Source organism: Cupressus sempervirens, chromosome 9 (assembly GCF_028749045.1).
Source record: "Cupressus sempervirens isolate cs-2001-9-10 chromosome 9, ASM2874904v1, whole genome shotgun sequence".
NCBI lineage: Eukaryota > Viridiplantae > Streptophyta > Pinopsida > Cupressales > Cupressaceae > Cupressus > Cupressus sempervirens.
In genome coordinates, this window is record NC_143126.1 from 643,380,999 (window position 1) to 643,397,797 (window position 16,799).

General features: G+C 35.7%; 1 protein-coding gene across 3 annotated transcripts in view; it reads right to left on the bottom strand.

Moving 5' to 3' along the window:
• LOC149540381 (uncharacterized) overlaps nucleotides 1-16,799 on the bottom strand; it is a 110,055-nt gene that overhangs the window by 77,905 nt on the left and 15,351 nt on the right. For 2 of the 3 annotated variants that reach the window (XM_089801475.1, XM_089801473.1), the window contains exons 3-8: nucleotides 5,051-5,175; nucleotides 4,842-4,886; nucleotides 4,639-4,720; nucleotides 4,466-4,534; nucleotides 4,211-4,381; nucleotides 4,004-4,069 (exon numbers count right to left, since the gene is read on the bottom strand). In XM_089801475.1, the coding sequence (XP_089657601.1) occupies nucleotides 4,004-4,069; nucleotides 4,211-4,381; nucleotides 4,466-4,534; nucleotides 4,639-4,720; nucleotides 4,842-4,886; nucleotides 5,051-5,175 (558 nt within the window). The remainder of the gene's footprint in view (nucleotides 1-4,003; nucleotides 4,070-4,210; nucleotides 4,382-4,465; nucleotides 4,535-4,638; nucleotides 4,721-4,841; nucleotides 4,887-5,050; nucleotides 5,176-16,799) is intronic. The other variant, XM_089801474.1, reaches the window with a different exon arrangement.

The window sequence follows — 16,799 nt, forward strand, 5'->3', positions numbered from 1 at the left end:
TTAAACAATTCAACTTACCTTCAAGAGCTCCAATTTCGAGAATTGTCTAAATATGGCTTGCATCATATGGTGGTTCGTGACAAACATTTGGATCTCTTGTGCCTCTTCATACATTTTTTTTATCCACTCAACCTTAGTGCCAATTTTTCTCAGCATTAGGTTGAGCGAGTGTACTGCACAAGGTGTCCAAAAAATGTGTTCATACCGCTCCTCAACCAATGAGTCGGCAGCCCTATAATTCTTCGCATTGTCGGTTATTACTTGAGTAACATTTTGAGGGCTCACTTGCTCAATAGCTTGGATGAGAATGTTTGCAATGAAAGGACCATCCTTTACCTCTCCTTCACAATCCACTGCTTTTAGAAACATTGCACCTCTTGTAGACACTGTAAGAACATTCACCAAAGGACGGTTCCTTGCATCTTTCCATCAATCTGATACTATTGTCACACCTGTTTCAACCTATGCATCCTTGATGGGCAACATGGCACTCTCTACACAGGTCACCTCATCATCCAATAAAGTGGTGCATAACTTCTCATACCTAGGGCCCTTGAACCCGTTTGAAGCCACATTAATTGCCGTCACCATGTATTGCCAATACGGTGAGCGAACAATATTAAATGACAATCCATTTGCATAAATGCATCTAGTTATGGCTTGATCAGCAATGTCTCTAGCTTCATTTTGGAATGATGATTCCAAGGGTCTCGCTACTCTTTTACTTACAATCTATTGTTGAGGAGGACGCAAGAATGGATGGCCCTCTACAAGTGGTTCACGAGGAGTGGTAGTTGAAGACATAGATGATGTTTTTCCTTTCTTTAGAGGCCTACCACTTTCCAATGGATGCGAAGAATTTTCCCTCCCAGCAACTTCCTCTACTTGCTTATGTTCTTGAATATATTTGTTTACGATTTGATTTGGAAGGAAAGTTTTAGGTAGCACTCCATTTACTCTTGGCTTCCCGGTACAAAATTTGATGCCTTTTTGAGGAATAAAGCACAAATGTGTTTTTACTCTACTATAAGAGCTACTAAATTCCTCTCTGCAGTGGCTACAAATCCACACATAACCTTCTCCACCTGGCATCTGTTGAATCATTTACACATGTCTCCAAAGTGGGGAACATCTGTCGATTTTGAAGTTGGGGTTATTGACAACAGATGCCATGATAGAACCTACAAAAAAATACACAACAAATAAAACATAAAATTAAAAATCAAAAAAACTATTGTCAACTTCAAGCTGTAATGGATTCTTAGTATCTATCAGTAACTTCAGAATTAAAAAACTAAGACCAGTTCAAATCCAAGAATCTCAAAATAAAAAAAATGAACAATTTCTCTTAAATTTCTACTATCATAGACTCAGTTAATTTCCCTTAAATTTAATATATATTATATGCTAAGATTCAAGAACAATTTAAGAGAAATATGAAACTATCATCCATAAACAACTATCAACTATCAACTATCAACTATCAACTATCAACTATCAAACTGAAACTATGATGCATAAACAAATCATCAGCAATACATTATATTTACTTACCTCCTTTTTTATCTCAGGAATTGGAAAAGAAATCGTTGCCTCTTTATTGTTGTTTTATTGAATGACTCGATGAAGGAGATGTGATTACCGCTAGCAGAAGCAGAAGTAATCACCTCAAATCACGTGTCTTCCTCAGCCTCTGATTGCAGAAGAAACCGTTGCCTCATCCTCCGTTTCAAAGCATACTGCCCCTCCATTGCAAATAGCTCTCCATACCAGCGGCGCAAGTAGACACGGGCGTAGTCGTGTAAGTCATAACAACCCTTTAGGGTTGGGTCAATCACGCAAAGAAATGAAATTATAATAAAGTTCTACTTATAAATTATAATCTTGTAAATGAAACAAATTTCAAACGCCTTTTTTGGATTATTAAAACATTAAAAAAAAGTCAATTTTTTTGTCACCCACCCAAAGTCACTCCAAAGTCGTCGACATTCTTCCCGGGCTCTTCCATCTACCACGAAATTCATTATAAATTCTCCAAAATTCATCCAGGGTGCAAAATACAAAACCCGCAAGGAATTCAACTGGCAAATCATGAATTTGACACGAATGAGAACTGACTGCGAATTTTGGCGAATCGAATGTCAACTTTCAGGTTTCCTGAGCGAATATGATAACTTAGTAAATTATATTAAAGCCATGGGCCCATCTCCCTGGGAAAATAACTAATTAAGTTGTTTTAAATATGGGGCCTATAATTATAATGAATAATTAGGCCTTGGTGGTCGAACTTTTGAGAGAGCATTAATTTTATTAAAGAGTCAATAAAATAAAATGTGCAAACCCTAGAGCTGGTTGACTTGCTTGGAGGAGAAATTAAAGAAATTTGGGAAACTCATTTGGGCATCCAGGTTTATTATTTTGATTGCATATTGTAGACAGAGCTCTGAGATCAGGATTTTTTCAGTAGTTTGAAACTTCAAGAACGAAAACTCTTGAGGTTGCCAGGCTGGACGTTCTACCAGCTTGCTTGTGGAATGTAATTTCATCATTTCATCAGCTAGATAGAGCATTGTGGTATTGTTTTGTGGTGAGATTAATACCCTTGTTGAAGAAAAGGCAGAGATTTGGTTCAGATTTGCAAACAGATTACTTATAGTGGAGTGTGATAATTGCAGCCCATTTATTATGGCTGTACACTTCTAGGGGAGAGAGTCGGCATAACCTACAGCTGGAGGTTTATTATTACAGACCGGGACAGGAAAGAATCAATTCGCAGTTGCAGATCAGAGTACTACAGCAAATTTGACATTTTATGAGCCTCCAGACTTAACCATGTAGCCTCTGCAGTCTACACGTCATCTTCTAATAGAGGTGTTAGAGTTTGTGGCGGCGGCAGCATGCCATCAAAATCTGGGGAAAAAAGCAAGAATTACCAGCAGATCAGAATTACCAGTGATTGGAATCAGCAATTTGCAATTGAAATTCAAGCCCGAATTGCTGTTGACAAATTCATCAGAATCCTTCAGCCTGGTGCAGCTAGAATAGAAATTATTTTTTAAATGAAACATAGTCCAGAATTTGCTTGTGCTGTGATCAATTCCTTGTAAGATTTCCTTTCGACATTTCTTCTTGTTTATGTTTTGTATTCTACTAGTCAAAGCTAAAAAAGACAATTATTTTAATAAATACCAAAATTAAAAAAAAAGAAATAGACATTCCTCATTAATCACTGGTAAAAGGGAAGAAATTCAGAAAAACCATCAGCTATTTGCTAGAAACCCTATTCGGGATCTTTCATAGGATAAGGTGTTCAGTTAGGACAATCCTAGGATGAAGTAGAATGCTTCATATAAAACCTCTTCTAGCACACATGTTGTTGAGTCTTTAATGGTAGTGAAAACATTGATGTAGAATTCTGCCCCCACTCCCTGGGATGTGAGCAAAGAGAACAAGTTGACAACTGCACCATGTAGAAGATCTCAAACACTTGGGTATGCAATTTGGAGGATTAAATTATGCTAGTTGTGCAAAGTAGGCATCATTATATCAATTAGTCACCATCCATATGTAGGTTTTATAGATTTTATTATTTTCACAAGCAACCCTTTGGGCGAAAATTCCTTATTCCTTCTGCATAAATGAGAACAGTGATAGTCAATTGGAGCTATATTGGCAAACGAGTTGCCAGTCTCAAATGAACTGAAATGTTTCCATGACTTCATAAAAATTGTCTCACGAACATTTGAATTTGACACAGTATGCAACATCTGACTGACAATCTACATCAAGGAATGTTTATTAGCAAGGAAGATCTAAAAACACCTAAACAGTCACACATTCCCAGGGGCAAAGAAGAGGGAAGTAAGGGCAGAAGTGTGATTTCAAAAGCAAACCATGAATGTAATGCAAATAGGATCTTTTTATAATTTTATATTTATACTTCTACTATCCTAAAACTGGAATTGTGCCAGAGCTATGAGAAAGAACTTAAAAAGAAACAGACCTGGGATTGATCTTTTTGCTCCTCGCTGGAAACTTTCTTTTCATCAATAACGCTTGCTTCTTTTAGCTAGAGAAAATAACATCTAATGCCTTTACTATCTATTAAATAATAATTTTAAAGGATAAACAACTGAAGAAAACTATGAAACTTGAGAAGAAAGTTTGTAAGGAACTATTGATAACCTTAGCATAAGTCCCATTATCTAACCTTTAATGCCTTGATCTGATCTCCCAAAGGAGGTAGACCGCGTAGAACAGTATCTGCTGCGACCTCACTGTTTAAGGCATTATTGAAGAATGAATGTCTCAAAAGCTTTATTGCAGATGGTCTCTTTAACGGATCCTTTTCCAAGCACTTAGCAATCATTTGCAGGAAAGGCTGGAATAACAACAGAGCAACTGTTAACTTGAAAGAATTACACAGTTCATATATGCATTTTGTTCCTAGCAAACCTTTGCAAACCTTAGAAAGCTTCTTGTCCCTTTCATTATTATTTCTTCCATTTATTTGGTGCAAGGATGTCTGCAGAACCTGGGACAAATCCATTTTTAGATTCAAAATAGGTGATAAATGGAGAGAATATTTTTTATTTTTCATTTTTACGATTTAATTTGTATCAGTATGTGAATATACACCTTTGTAGGAGAATCCTTATTAAATGCATCATGCCCGTGAGACAACTCCAATGCTGTTATCCCAAAGGACCATATATCAACTCTGTAAGGAAAATAATAACATAAGAACATAACATTGACCAATAAAAAGTGAATGTTCTCTACATGGTTAATGCATAAATGCAAGTTAGAAAAAATGCAAGGTGTAAGTATTAGATTCCCACCCTGGGCCACAATTATGACCTTTCTGTTTAACCTCTGGAGCTATCCTGTAAAATAAGCAAGCAAGAGGCAAACATAGTCATTTTCTTCACTGATGAAGAATGTATCCTGTTAATTGAGGTGAAATGTAACTATTGCATGTAAAACGTTATTCACTAGTTCATCAGGTAGGACCATGGCAACAAAAATATTAAGAGAAAGATGCATTTACCAAGAATATGTCCCCATAAATGCTTGAATGGAGCACTGTTTGTCACCATTTTCAAATGTGCATGTAGAAAATCCAAAGTCACCTAATATAACTGCCCCATTTGCATCAACTAAGATGTTTCCCGCCTGTCAAAGAAGATAAGTTAATTCTCCAACATGAAATGATTATTAAAATAATATCTCCTAAGTTATTTTATTTCTATTTTAATGGTCACTTCTAGATATTGTAAATATTTTGTATAATAGATTCTTTCTATTATTTGCTTTTTAGAAACATCTTGATTGTAAATTCTATAAGAACAAAATCATTCTTTTTAAATAAATTATCCATTCTTTTACCAATTAGTTTGTCTATCATGGTATCAGCCATCTCAAAAATAATTTCGAAAAAATTCTAATCCCTGTTTTGAAATTATTAGTTCTTCAGATTTGTGACAATATTTTCCTTGGTGTCTTGAAGTCTTCATGGCTTCTTTTTGGTGATTCAGGAAGTCTTGTTTATTTTAGTCCAGCTGACTTCCTCTGTGCAAAATCACCGTACTTCTTGGTGTAGCCCGTAGTTCTTTTTTTCTGGTTTGCACGACCTTTCCTCTGATTTGCACCTCCCACACAGAAAACATGCAGCTATGTAGCTTTTGTGTCAAAAGGATATAATCAACAACAAACTGTGTATGTCTATTATGTTTAACATTTAAAGTTTTAACAATAATGCATGGCCCAGATGTGAAATTTGATTACAACAGATGTTATTGATATGAGATAACAATTCAGGTGTTCTAGATTCATAACTCAGATAATACTTAATACTATAGTTACACCACTGACAGGGACGGGCAGACAGCCATCATAAATTGAAATAGTATTGCAAAATATTTGAACCCCACAAAGTCAAAAATAGATAATGAGAGGAAGTTCAATTAATGGGTGCTTCTTGTATCTCTTTCTTTCATTCATCAAGAAGAACAGCACGTTTCTTATTTCACCATTAGTGGCATTATCACAATTGCTCAAATCCTGATGTAACTCTCTATACTGCTGGTCCTCTCTGTTCACGTCTGCCTCCTTTTCTCTTCCTCTGATCCATGTACTCATTAAACGTTAAATGGTTCTTAATCTCATAAGAAGAGTAATCCATGTACTCATTAAATGTTAAATGGTTCTTAATCTCATAAGAAGAGTAATATACTCTCATAAATATGTCCTCACTTCATTTACCAATGGAAGAGAAGTCTCATGAGCAACCTGAACCTCATCTCTGTGTAGGAATGCGGGTTGCAGGGGCCCCAGCACAAAACCTGACCCTGCTGTTATAGTTTGTCTCTCATCATTACCCTGTTGATTTGAAGAACTAGTTCCCTCACTTTGTGTCTGATTGCCCTATGAGTTGTTCTGACTCACCTGAGATATATTTTCAGATTTTCTGATTGATCTTTACCCAATTTTGTGACATCATAGCATCAAATTTTCTTTAAATCCTTGATTTGGACAAACAGACCCAGCTCTCCCCTTGTTTCTTTTTGTCACACCACCTGGTTGGCTTGACAAATTTGATTTTTTTCTGTTGGATCGTACCAAGGCTGCTACCGTTGATTGTCTGCGAACAGGTCTCTGTATTTTGCTAGTTGGATAGGCAAGTGGGAATTTGATTTGTAACTTTTCAAGTAATAATGATGTGTAATTGATGATTGCATAAGTCAACGTGCTGGCAAGAATAACTGAGCTCCGATGCCAGTAATTTATACCCCTAATTTTTTTGAACTTTGTGTCTAAGTTTATGAATAAAAGCTTGTAATGAGACAACAGATACTTATGCTGATTGGAATGTTTTTCCAGCTTTCTTTCATTTGCTTTTCAAGAGCATTTGCAAACACAATGCATAATGTAATGATAAACAGGTACATTAAGCAACCAACAATACAATTGTTTATTCACTTTTCTCATTGCGTAATACTTAACATGGATGATTTTCAGACATGGCAGATCTGTAGCAACAGTGTCACTGCTGTTGGTACCCAGCTATTGTTTGGAGCTCCTTTTTGTTCAATCCTTGCACAAAACCAAGGATCAATGACCCCTTACTGCCCTCGAAGTAAAACAAAACTCTTTGTAATGTTTCAGACCTGAAAAAACATATTCCATGGACTGTTTGGGCAAACAATAGACTGAAAATGATGCTCAGAAATTCTGTTCCAGCAAGCTGATGCACTCAAGAACACAAAGGTGATTCAACAAATGTCCAATAAACCTTGTTGTCCTCCCAAGCTGCGAGAAAAACTTTCATTTGTCTTCTCCATGCTCAAATGCCGCAAAAGATGATAGCCTGCAATCATTAATAGCAGGCCTGTGGGAAAATTCCCACATGCTCAAGGCAGAGCTAGCCAAGAAGGGGTGATTTCATCTTATAAATTCAAATGCTCATCAAAAATAACAAATAACAAATGAGTTCATATTGATTTGCTGAGAGAAATGCTTTAGAACAATACCCAGAATCAGAAAGAGACTTCTTCAAAAGATATGAACCAAAACGTGAGTTTATGTAGCTGAAAATGTATGGATAGGCTGGAAGATTCAATCAAAGCTCTCTGAAGTCAAAATCACTTGAAAAATCATCCAATCACACCAAAAACCTTGAAGGTACAACTCAAAAGACTTCACAGATCTTTATTATTTGCAAATTCAAATCACCAAATAAAAAAACTCGAACAAACCTGTGTACTCTGACTGAAAGAATAACCCAGCTAGGGTGGATCTTTCGCTACCAAAAACAAACAAATTGCAGAGGTTTTTGTAATATAACAACTATTCTATCCCTAAATAAGTAGGAAAATAAATTTTCGCTTAGTTGGAAAGGCAATACGCTTTAACAACATAACTGAAATAACTGGCTTCCGTTTCCTATGAGCATGAAAAAGAATTTCATTAACTTACTAACTAATTTCACAAAATTCTAATTTTAATAACTAACTTATTCCATTACTTTAGCAATATTAAGTTCAATAAGGAATGTCGCATTAACTTTCTTATGAAAAGAAACTAACAAAATGTTGCTATGAAATGTAAACATCACAATCAATTACCATAGAATAATTCATAAAACCTGAACTTGTTTGATCAATCTTTATTGTACCTCTTTTGGCTCCCAACATCTATAGGACGAAAGAGTATCATCAGGGGTTTTTGCCACCCAACCTTTGATCTTACGATCGTGACATAATGGTCACTCACACAACTTCAACACAGAAGTTGTTAGGATTAACCATGGACATAAATAACAATTACATGCAAATATAACCAATATCAGAAAATAATAAATCACACAGAAGAGAACACAAGACACAAAGATTTAATGTGGTTCGCCCAATCCCTAGGCTACATCCACCAACATGAGGTCCCCATAGAATTGAAGGGTAAGGTCCCTTCTTTCGCATCTTTGTTGGCTTCTCACCCAGTAAGTACGATTCCTTTGCCAATCGAGTCTCCGTACCCATATAGCCGAGCGAGTCCCCCTACCCATATAGTATATTAAAATCCGCAATCCTTTACAACTCAATACCACAACAAGAAGCTACAATCTTATCATACAATATGAAATCCCTAACCCTAAGCCATTGTGTACAAGTTTTTTGTCGCTTTTTACAAAATTAGGGCTAGAATAAGTCGTCCAATAAAAAAATAGCAGCCGACGCCTTTTGTAATAATAAAGTCGGTTGGAGCAGTTTGATGTTAAAACAATTTTTCTTTATGGTGATTTGGATGAAGAAATATATATGGTATAGCCACAGGGATTTGAGGTAAAAGGTAAGGAGAACTTAGTGTGTAGATTAAAAAAAGTTTATATGGCCTGAAGCAAGCACCTCAGCAATAGTATCTTAAATTTGACATATTTTAAGAGGTTGGATGATGACAACTACATTATTTTATGTTTATATGTTGATGATATGGTTGAAGATGGGTCTAACATGGATCACATTAAGAGGTTAAAACAAAACTTAGCACATTTATTTGCTATGAAGGATTTGTGGGCAACAAAACAAATCCTTGGTATGAAAATTTGTAGAGATTGAAATAACAAAAAATTGACATTATCTCGAGTTGATTATATTGAGAAGGTGTCGCAAAGTTTCTCTATGGAGAATGCCAAAGTTGTCAGCACACCTTTGCTTGGTCATTTAAAATTGACTAAGGAGATGTGTCCAAAGACACCAAAAGAGAAGGCTAAGATGTCCATGATACCTTATGCTTCAGCTGTAGGGAGCTTAATGTATGCCATGGTATGTACTAGGCCAAATATTGCACATGTAGTTGCACTTAAATGGATTCTTAGATATTTGAGAGGAACATCCAGTAAGTGTTGACTCACATTTGGCAGAGGATATTGATACCAGGCGGAGTATTACAGGTTAGGTATTTATTGTTGGTGAGATAGTAGTGAGTTGGATTTCTTGGTCGCAGAAAGTTAATGCTTTATCCACTACAGAGACAGCCAAGGAGATGATATGGCTTCAATTCTTCATGGAAGAGTTGGGGTGCCCACAGATGGACAATTATTTGTTTACAAATAGCTAGAGTGACATTAATCTTGCAAAGAATTTTGATCTACATTTTAAGACAAAGCACATACGATTGCGGTACCATTTTATTCAGTCAATTTTGGATGATGGACAGTTAAAGTTGGAAAAGATACATATAGATGATAATCCAACAGATATCTTTACCAAGGCAGTGACAAGGGAGAAGCTGAACTCCTCTTCAGCTTTGTTTGGTCTTCTAGACTAAACAGAATAAAAGAACAGCAGAGTCTAGGGTGGTTTGATATTCCAATGGGAGCTACAAGTTTTGCAGTGCTATGATCAATCTCCAAGTGGGAGATTGTTGTGATGTGAAACGTAATCAAATTCGAAGGTTAAATTTTCCCCATTTTATTCAGCACAATTTCCCCCCAGATTTTACTACGAGGGTTTAGGGGCAGCGCCCCCAAGACAAGGTCAAGAGGCAATGCCCCTTGCAAGGTCTTGGGGCAAAATCCCAGGTGTGCTCCCTGTCGCAGTACAGAGTGGGGTCAAGAGGCCACGCCCCTATGGAGGTTTTTTTGGAAGCATGGGATAGGATGTGTGGATTCATAGTGATTTCTCTATGTAGTAAATGTAAGCACCAAACTCGTTAAGAGTCAAAAAGACCTCTAATACCACATCCTGATGGAGTCAATTTGAATGTTGTCTACCCCAAGATTACAGCCAAAAGCTTTTCCAATTCTAGGTAGGTAGAAGATTGAGGTTAGATAGAAGATTGAGGTTATGTGAGGATACAAGCGACTTGATCAGACATATCCAATTCAGTAAGAACCAGCAAGACATGCATACAAAGACACAAGGGGTCCAACTGGAATGCCATACTTCTCTTTGGCTACAAACCCCAGTTAGTACAAACTGTTTTCCACATTATTACAGAAAGAAACTTTACTAAGAGAATCAACCAATGACATTTATTAATAAACAAAGGAAAGATAGACCAAACTCAACATGCAGAACATATAATTATCATTCATGGGTTTGAATTGTGCTTACTTTTCTTATTATTACATGTAATGCATGGCAAGCCATGCTAATTACATCTGCTCCAAACAAGCTCATATTGAAGTCTAATTCTTTATTATCTTTGTTATAAATGTAAGACACTTAAATCTATATTGTCGTTTATACATGATCAAGACGAGCTCGTATTGAAGATGCATGCATTATAATAGTGCAAAATAATGGGTGATGACGTGACTGGTAAGATTAAGAAACAGAGCCATTCTTTTAATGATTGAACTGTTAAATATGAAGCTCATCATGAGAACAAACCAGATCAACAAATATATTTTTTCATTCCCCAATGCATAAGTTCAATGCTAACAAGAAGTATATAATGCTTAGCAAACGCAGATTGCAAGTTAATAGTCACAGCCTTTCCAATGCATAAATTTGAATGAGCTCAAACAAAATTAAAGTTGAATACAATACATCTCGTTGTAGATTTGACAAGTAAGATAATAAAACATGCTTGCGATCAAATATCAACATCCAGTTGAGATGCAAAGCAAACAGAGAATGCTATTGTCATGAGCTGTAATTGACATATAGACAATATAAATGTACATATAATTATAATGTATGTATAATTTACTTAAACTATAAATATATAAATAATTCTTTAAACATTAATTAGTACTTCATTTAATTAAGAAAATATATTAAATCAATAATAATTATAATCAGTATTAAAACAATATTAATCAACACAATATATTTTAATAATAATACAATCAATATAACATTAATCAACAATAATAATCCTAATCAATATAATATTAATATTATATCAGGCAAATATCCTTAATCAACTATACTAATCAATAATCATAATTTATTAAGCAAAAATGCAAACATGCATATGAACTGACGTGACCCATTATCCAAGGCATGTATTATATGGGATCGACTATTGTCTTCGGAAAAGGATAGGAGGTGACATTACTAAAATATGCAGCCAACAATAGAACAAGCTGAGACAGAGAAAAGAAATTTTGACAACATTAAGCAGCAGTAAGGGAATGAGGAACAATAACATCCATGACACACGAGACCACCACCACATCCTTCAGAAAGAAATATAAAATATCATATGCAGCGAAAAGGAGCTAATACAAGCAACGATCAAAACAGGGAATCCTACGTATATAACATGACCATGAAAGGAAACAGTGGGTCAGTGGGACTCCTTTATCTACCACCGATAGAAGAATATATCAAGTGATCAGTAATGGGGAGAAATAGGAAAAGATCTAGAACAGATCGAGAAAGGTTATAAATACAATCTATGTGCTTAATATAGAACATGAGCCATGCAAGGCATCAGAAGTCATATAATCAACGGTATCTACAAAGGTAAGGTGATCAAACATAGTCTAGGAAGATGCAGGGGATGTTGGCACAAGCAAAAATGAGAAAATACCAAAATCTATTTTTTCGATATTTTCTATGTTTTAGTATTTCGCATTTTCGGAGGCCTTCAGAGCATTTATGGGCCCTAAAAGCTTCCAAGAGACTTGACTCTTGAAATTTGGCAATAGACAATTCGATTATCTTTCCAACAGTGTAAATGGCATGCATTTTCGAGCTATGTGTAGAAAGTTATGACTTCTAAAAGTAGACATAAGTTTTAAAATAGTTTTTTATTAGTTTTCATAGTTCTGGTATTTTATTTTGTAATAAACATTATGTCGACTATTCATTTCATTTCGAAGGGATGTTGGTGACCCTTTAGATCCATCATACTTTGTATATACTTGATTTCTGAATGAAATGAATCACTTTTTGGCTTGCAGAAATCTATTGTTGCATTTTAATTATTTTCAAATAAATCACAATACCGCAGGTTCTACACTAGCTATTGTAATCTGAATTCTTAATTCTTATCAATGGTATCAGAGCTTGTTTGCTCCTGTATGGCACATCGTACGTGGTCAGCTTATCAAAGGTTGGGATTGGGCACAAGAGATCTCTCAAATTATCTTCCTTTGAGATGCACACAATCGCAGATGGCAAAACAACAACCCAAGAGGATGGATGAATCCTTCAAAACAGTAGTGGAAGAGGCATTAAATAAAAAACGTGAAGAAATGATGGAGCAATTTTTACGAATGCTTGAAAAACGAGTCACAAGCCAATTCAAGGAATTCAACATTTGGCGAGCAAACCCCATTCAAGGTGCAGGTAAATGTTGATATTCCAATTTTTCAAGGGAAAATTGATGCAGATGTTGATGATTAGTTGTCCAAATTGGGAAGGTACTTTTGTGTTAATAATTTCTCAGTTATCAAAAAAATTATCTTTGCCCTCCTCAAAGTTGAGAATCACGTAAAGTTGGTTTCGGAGGTTCACATAACAACTAAAGAAACCCAAGAAGCTCAAGATGGACATGAATTTTCTATGTTATTTGATGGAAAACCCACATGGGAAGAATTTGTAGAGCATATAAAAAATGAGTATTACTCTGAAGACACCTATGAACGGAAATATATGCAATGACAATTACTCCGATAGAAGGACCAATAAGTTCAAGAGTGCACCAACATATTTCATTCTCTCTCCACAAAGCTTGGGATCAAAAATTCGAAAAAACATCGAGTTTTGAAGTATAAGAGTGGTCTTCATAGATACATTCAAACTGAAAAGGACTTCTTGAATATAGAGACATTGTCTAGTGCTTTCAAATATGCATCAAAATTTGAGGATAAGTTCAAAAATTCAATAAACAAAAAACGGAAAGGTGAAGGTAATAAGCCTATAGGGAAACAAATAGCCAAGGAGCCATCTCCAAATTCACTAGCAAAGAAGACATGGAGTGTGAAGAAGATAGGGCAAGAATCAGGTAAGTGGTGTGAAGTCCATAAAAATCCCTCTCATAATACTAAAGATTGTAAAACTATAAAGAATTTAATGATGGAAACCCATGAAAAAGCTATTGAACATGAGGTGACAGAGTTTGGAAAACAAAAGGAAGATGAACCAATCATTGAGGCTGACCCATATGCCACAACGGTCACTGCTAAGATATTTTCTCGTGATGATGACGAGAGATTATTCCATTCACAAATGTGGGTAGGAGGAAACGCTTTGCATTTTATTGTTGATGAGTGGTAGTCAAAAAAAATTGATATCTGTTGAGACCATAAAAAGATTGAATTTGAAGGCAACAACACTCCTGCAACCATATTCTATGGGGTGGGTGAGCCAAGGGCAAGATATTCAAGTAAACAAGCAATATTGTCTTTCATATTCCATAAAACCATTCAAAGATGAGGTGATATGTGATGTAGCTCCTCTTGATGTGTGTGATACTGTGTTAGGGCAGCCATACATATATCAACGCCATGGGGTGTATGAGTCTAGGCCATGAAGTGTGACAATCAAATTGGGTGAACAAAAGTACCAAATACCAGAGGTAAGTCTTGTACACTTTGCATCTTTGATTAGTGCAAAACAATGTAGAAGATTAATAGCCCATACTAGTACATTTGTGTTATTAATGATTGAGGAACAAAAGAAAAATGTGTGTAATTCTCATGTCATGGTGTCCATCACAACAAAACAACAAAGGTCAATGGATCAAATTTTAACAAAATATCAGAATGTGTTTGAGTTACCAACAGGGGTACCCTCATACTGCCAAGTTAGACACTATTGATTTGATACCAAAAACTCCATTGCCTAATGAGCCAGTATATAGGAGGTCAATTTTAGAAAATGATGAGATAAAAAGGCAAATACAAGAATTGATTCAAAAAGGACATATCCACCCAAGTGCATCTCCCTATGGTAGCCCAATTGTTCTTGCAAAGAAAAAGGATGGTACATAGAGGCTTTATATTGATTATAGATCATTGAATAAGACCACTATGAAAAATAGATATCCAATTCCTTGGATAGATGATCTCTTGGACCAGCTTAGAGGGGTACAATTCTTCACTAAAATTGATTTAAAATCTGGGTACTGTCAAGTACCAATTGATCCAGTAGATGATTGGAAGATTACTTTTAAATCTAAGGAGTGACTATTCGAATGGTTGGTGATGTCTTTTGGCCTCACAAATGCCCCAGCCACATTTATGAGGATAATGAATGATGTACTTAGGCCATTCATTGATTCTTTTGTAGTTCTTTATTTGGATGATATTCTGATTTTTAGTATAACTTAGGAAGAACATTTGCAGCATGTGGAACAAGTATTTTGTGCATTACAAGACCATGGACTCTGCAAATAAGGAAAAATGTTCTTTTGGTATGTAGAGTATTTTATACTTATGTTATTGATAGTGAGGGTGTTCGTGTTGATCCTGAAAAAGATCCAAGTAATTAAAAACTGGCCTGCTCCAAGGAATCTCACAAAGTTGCATAGCTTCTTGGGGTTTGCTAACTTTTATCACAGATTTGTGTTTGGGTTTGCATCTTGGCCTTCAAATCAGTCGCTACGAGGAGGTGTAAAAGCAAAATTCAAGTGGATACGTGCTCAGTAACAAGCATTTAAGAAGTTAAAACAAAGGCTATGTTATGCACCAATTTTATCTCTTCCTGATTTACAACAATCTTTTGAAATACAAACTGTTGCATCAGAATATACCCTAGGAGCAATCCTCATGCAACATGGACATCCAGTTGCCTACCATAGTGAGACTTTTCTGATATAGTGCGTAGGTCTCCCACTTATGATAAAGAATTATATATTATTGTTCAAGCTTGTGAGAAATGGAAACATCATATATTGAGAAATGAGATTATCATCCACACAGATCACAAACCCCTTCAATTTTTACAAACACAAGGCAAATTACAAAATGATAGGCACCAAAGATAGTCAGCTTATCTTCAACAATTTCATCTCAACATTCATCATAAGAAAGGAAGCATCAATAAGGTAGCAGATTGTTTGAACAGGCCTCCAATTGCAGGAATAAGTATGGTATTAGAATCATGTGGTCACCAAACAGAAAATTGGGCCCACTTGAATGGACATGATAATGAATTTTCTAATGTTTATACTCAGCTTGTGGAAGGTAAGCATGTGAATGATTATTACTTGCAAGATGGAATGCTTTGTCACCTTGGCCAAATCTATGTGCCTAAGGTAGAACGTAAGAAGTTAATATGGGAAGCTCATTATAGTAAGATTGCTGATCATTTTAGAATACTTATACTACTGCTATACTTCAAAGATTTTTTTTTGGCAAAAGATGAAAAATGATGTGAGAGTACATTCAAGCATGTACAGTGTGTGCCATTGCAAAGCCTGCAAATTGTAAGCTTGGTTTATATTTACCGCTTCTTATTCCAAACAAACCTTGGCATTCAATTTCTATGGATTTTATGTCTGGTCTTCCTACCACTAAACATGGGCATGATTGTGTATACGTTGTAGTAGATAGATTTTCAAAAATGGCAATCTTGGTGGCTTGTAGAAAGACACTCTCTATAGAAGAAACTGCAAAACTCTTTTTTGAGCATGTTTGGGTTCATTTTGGGCTACCAAAAAGCATCGCTTCAGATAGGGATAGTCGATTTCTTAGTAAATTTTGGTCTTCATTATGGGCAATGATGGACACAAAACTAACAAAGTCTACAGCAATCCATCCTCAAACAGATGGTCAAACAAAGGTTGCTAATCGAATGATTATTCAAATCTTGCACATGTATCACTCCAAACATCCCTGTACATGGGATGAGAGCCTTCCATATGTACAACATAGCTATAACAGAGCAATTCATAGTTCAATTTGCCATAGCCCATTTGAAGTTTGTCTAGGATATCAACCTTTAGCACCAATAAATGTTTCTATACCAATTATGCAACCTAACTTGGTACCATGCTTGGATAAGGAGAAACACAAAGCAATGAAGTTCATTGATAAAATTTATCATTTGCAGCAGCAAGTTCATGAAATTTTAGAGTAGACCACTAAGAAGTATAAACAAAGGCATGATGAGCATCGAACTTCTCATAATTTTCGGGTTGGGAATAAGGTATGGTTGCATTTCCAAAAGGAATGATTACAAGGCCCTCATAGGAAGCTTCATCCTCTTCGCTATGGTCCATATACAATCATCAAGAAGTTGGTGAAAATGCTTTTGAACTCAACTTGCCTCCATTTTTGAGTGTTCATCCAATCTTCAATGTAGAACTATTGAAGCCATATTTCCCTCCTTTACTAGACA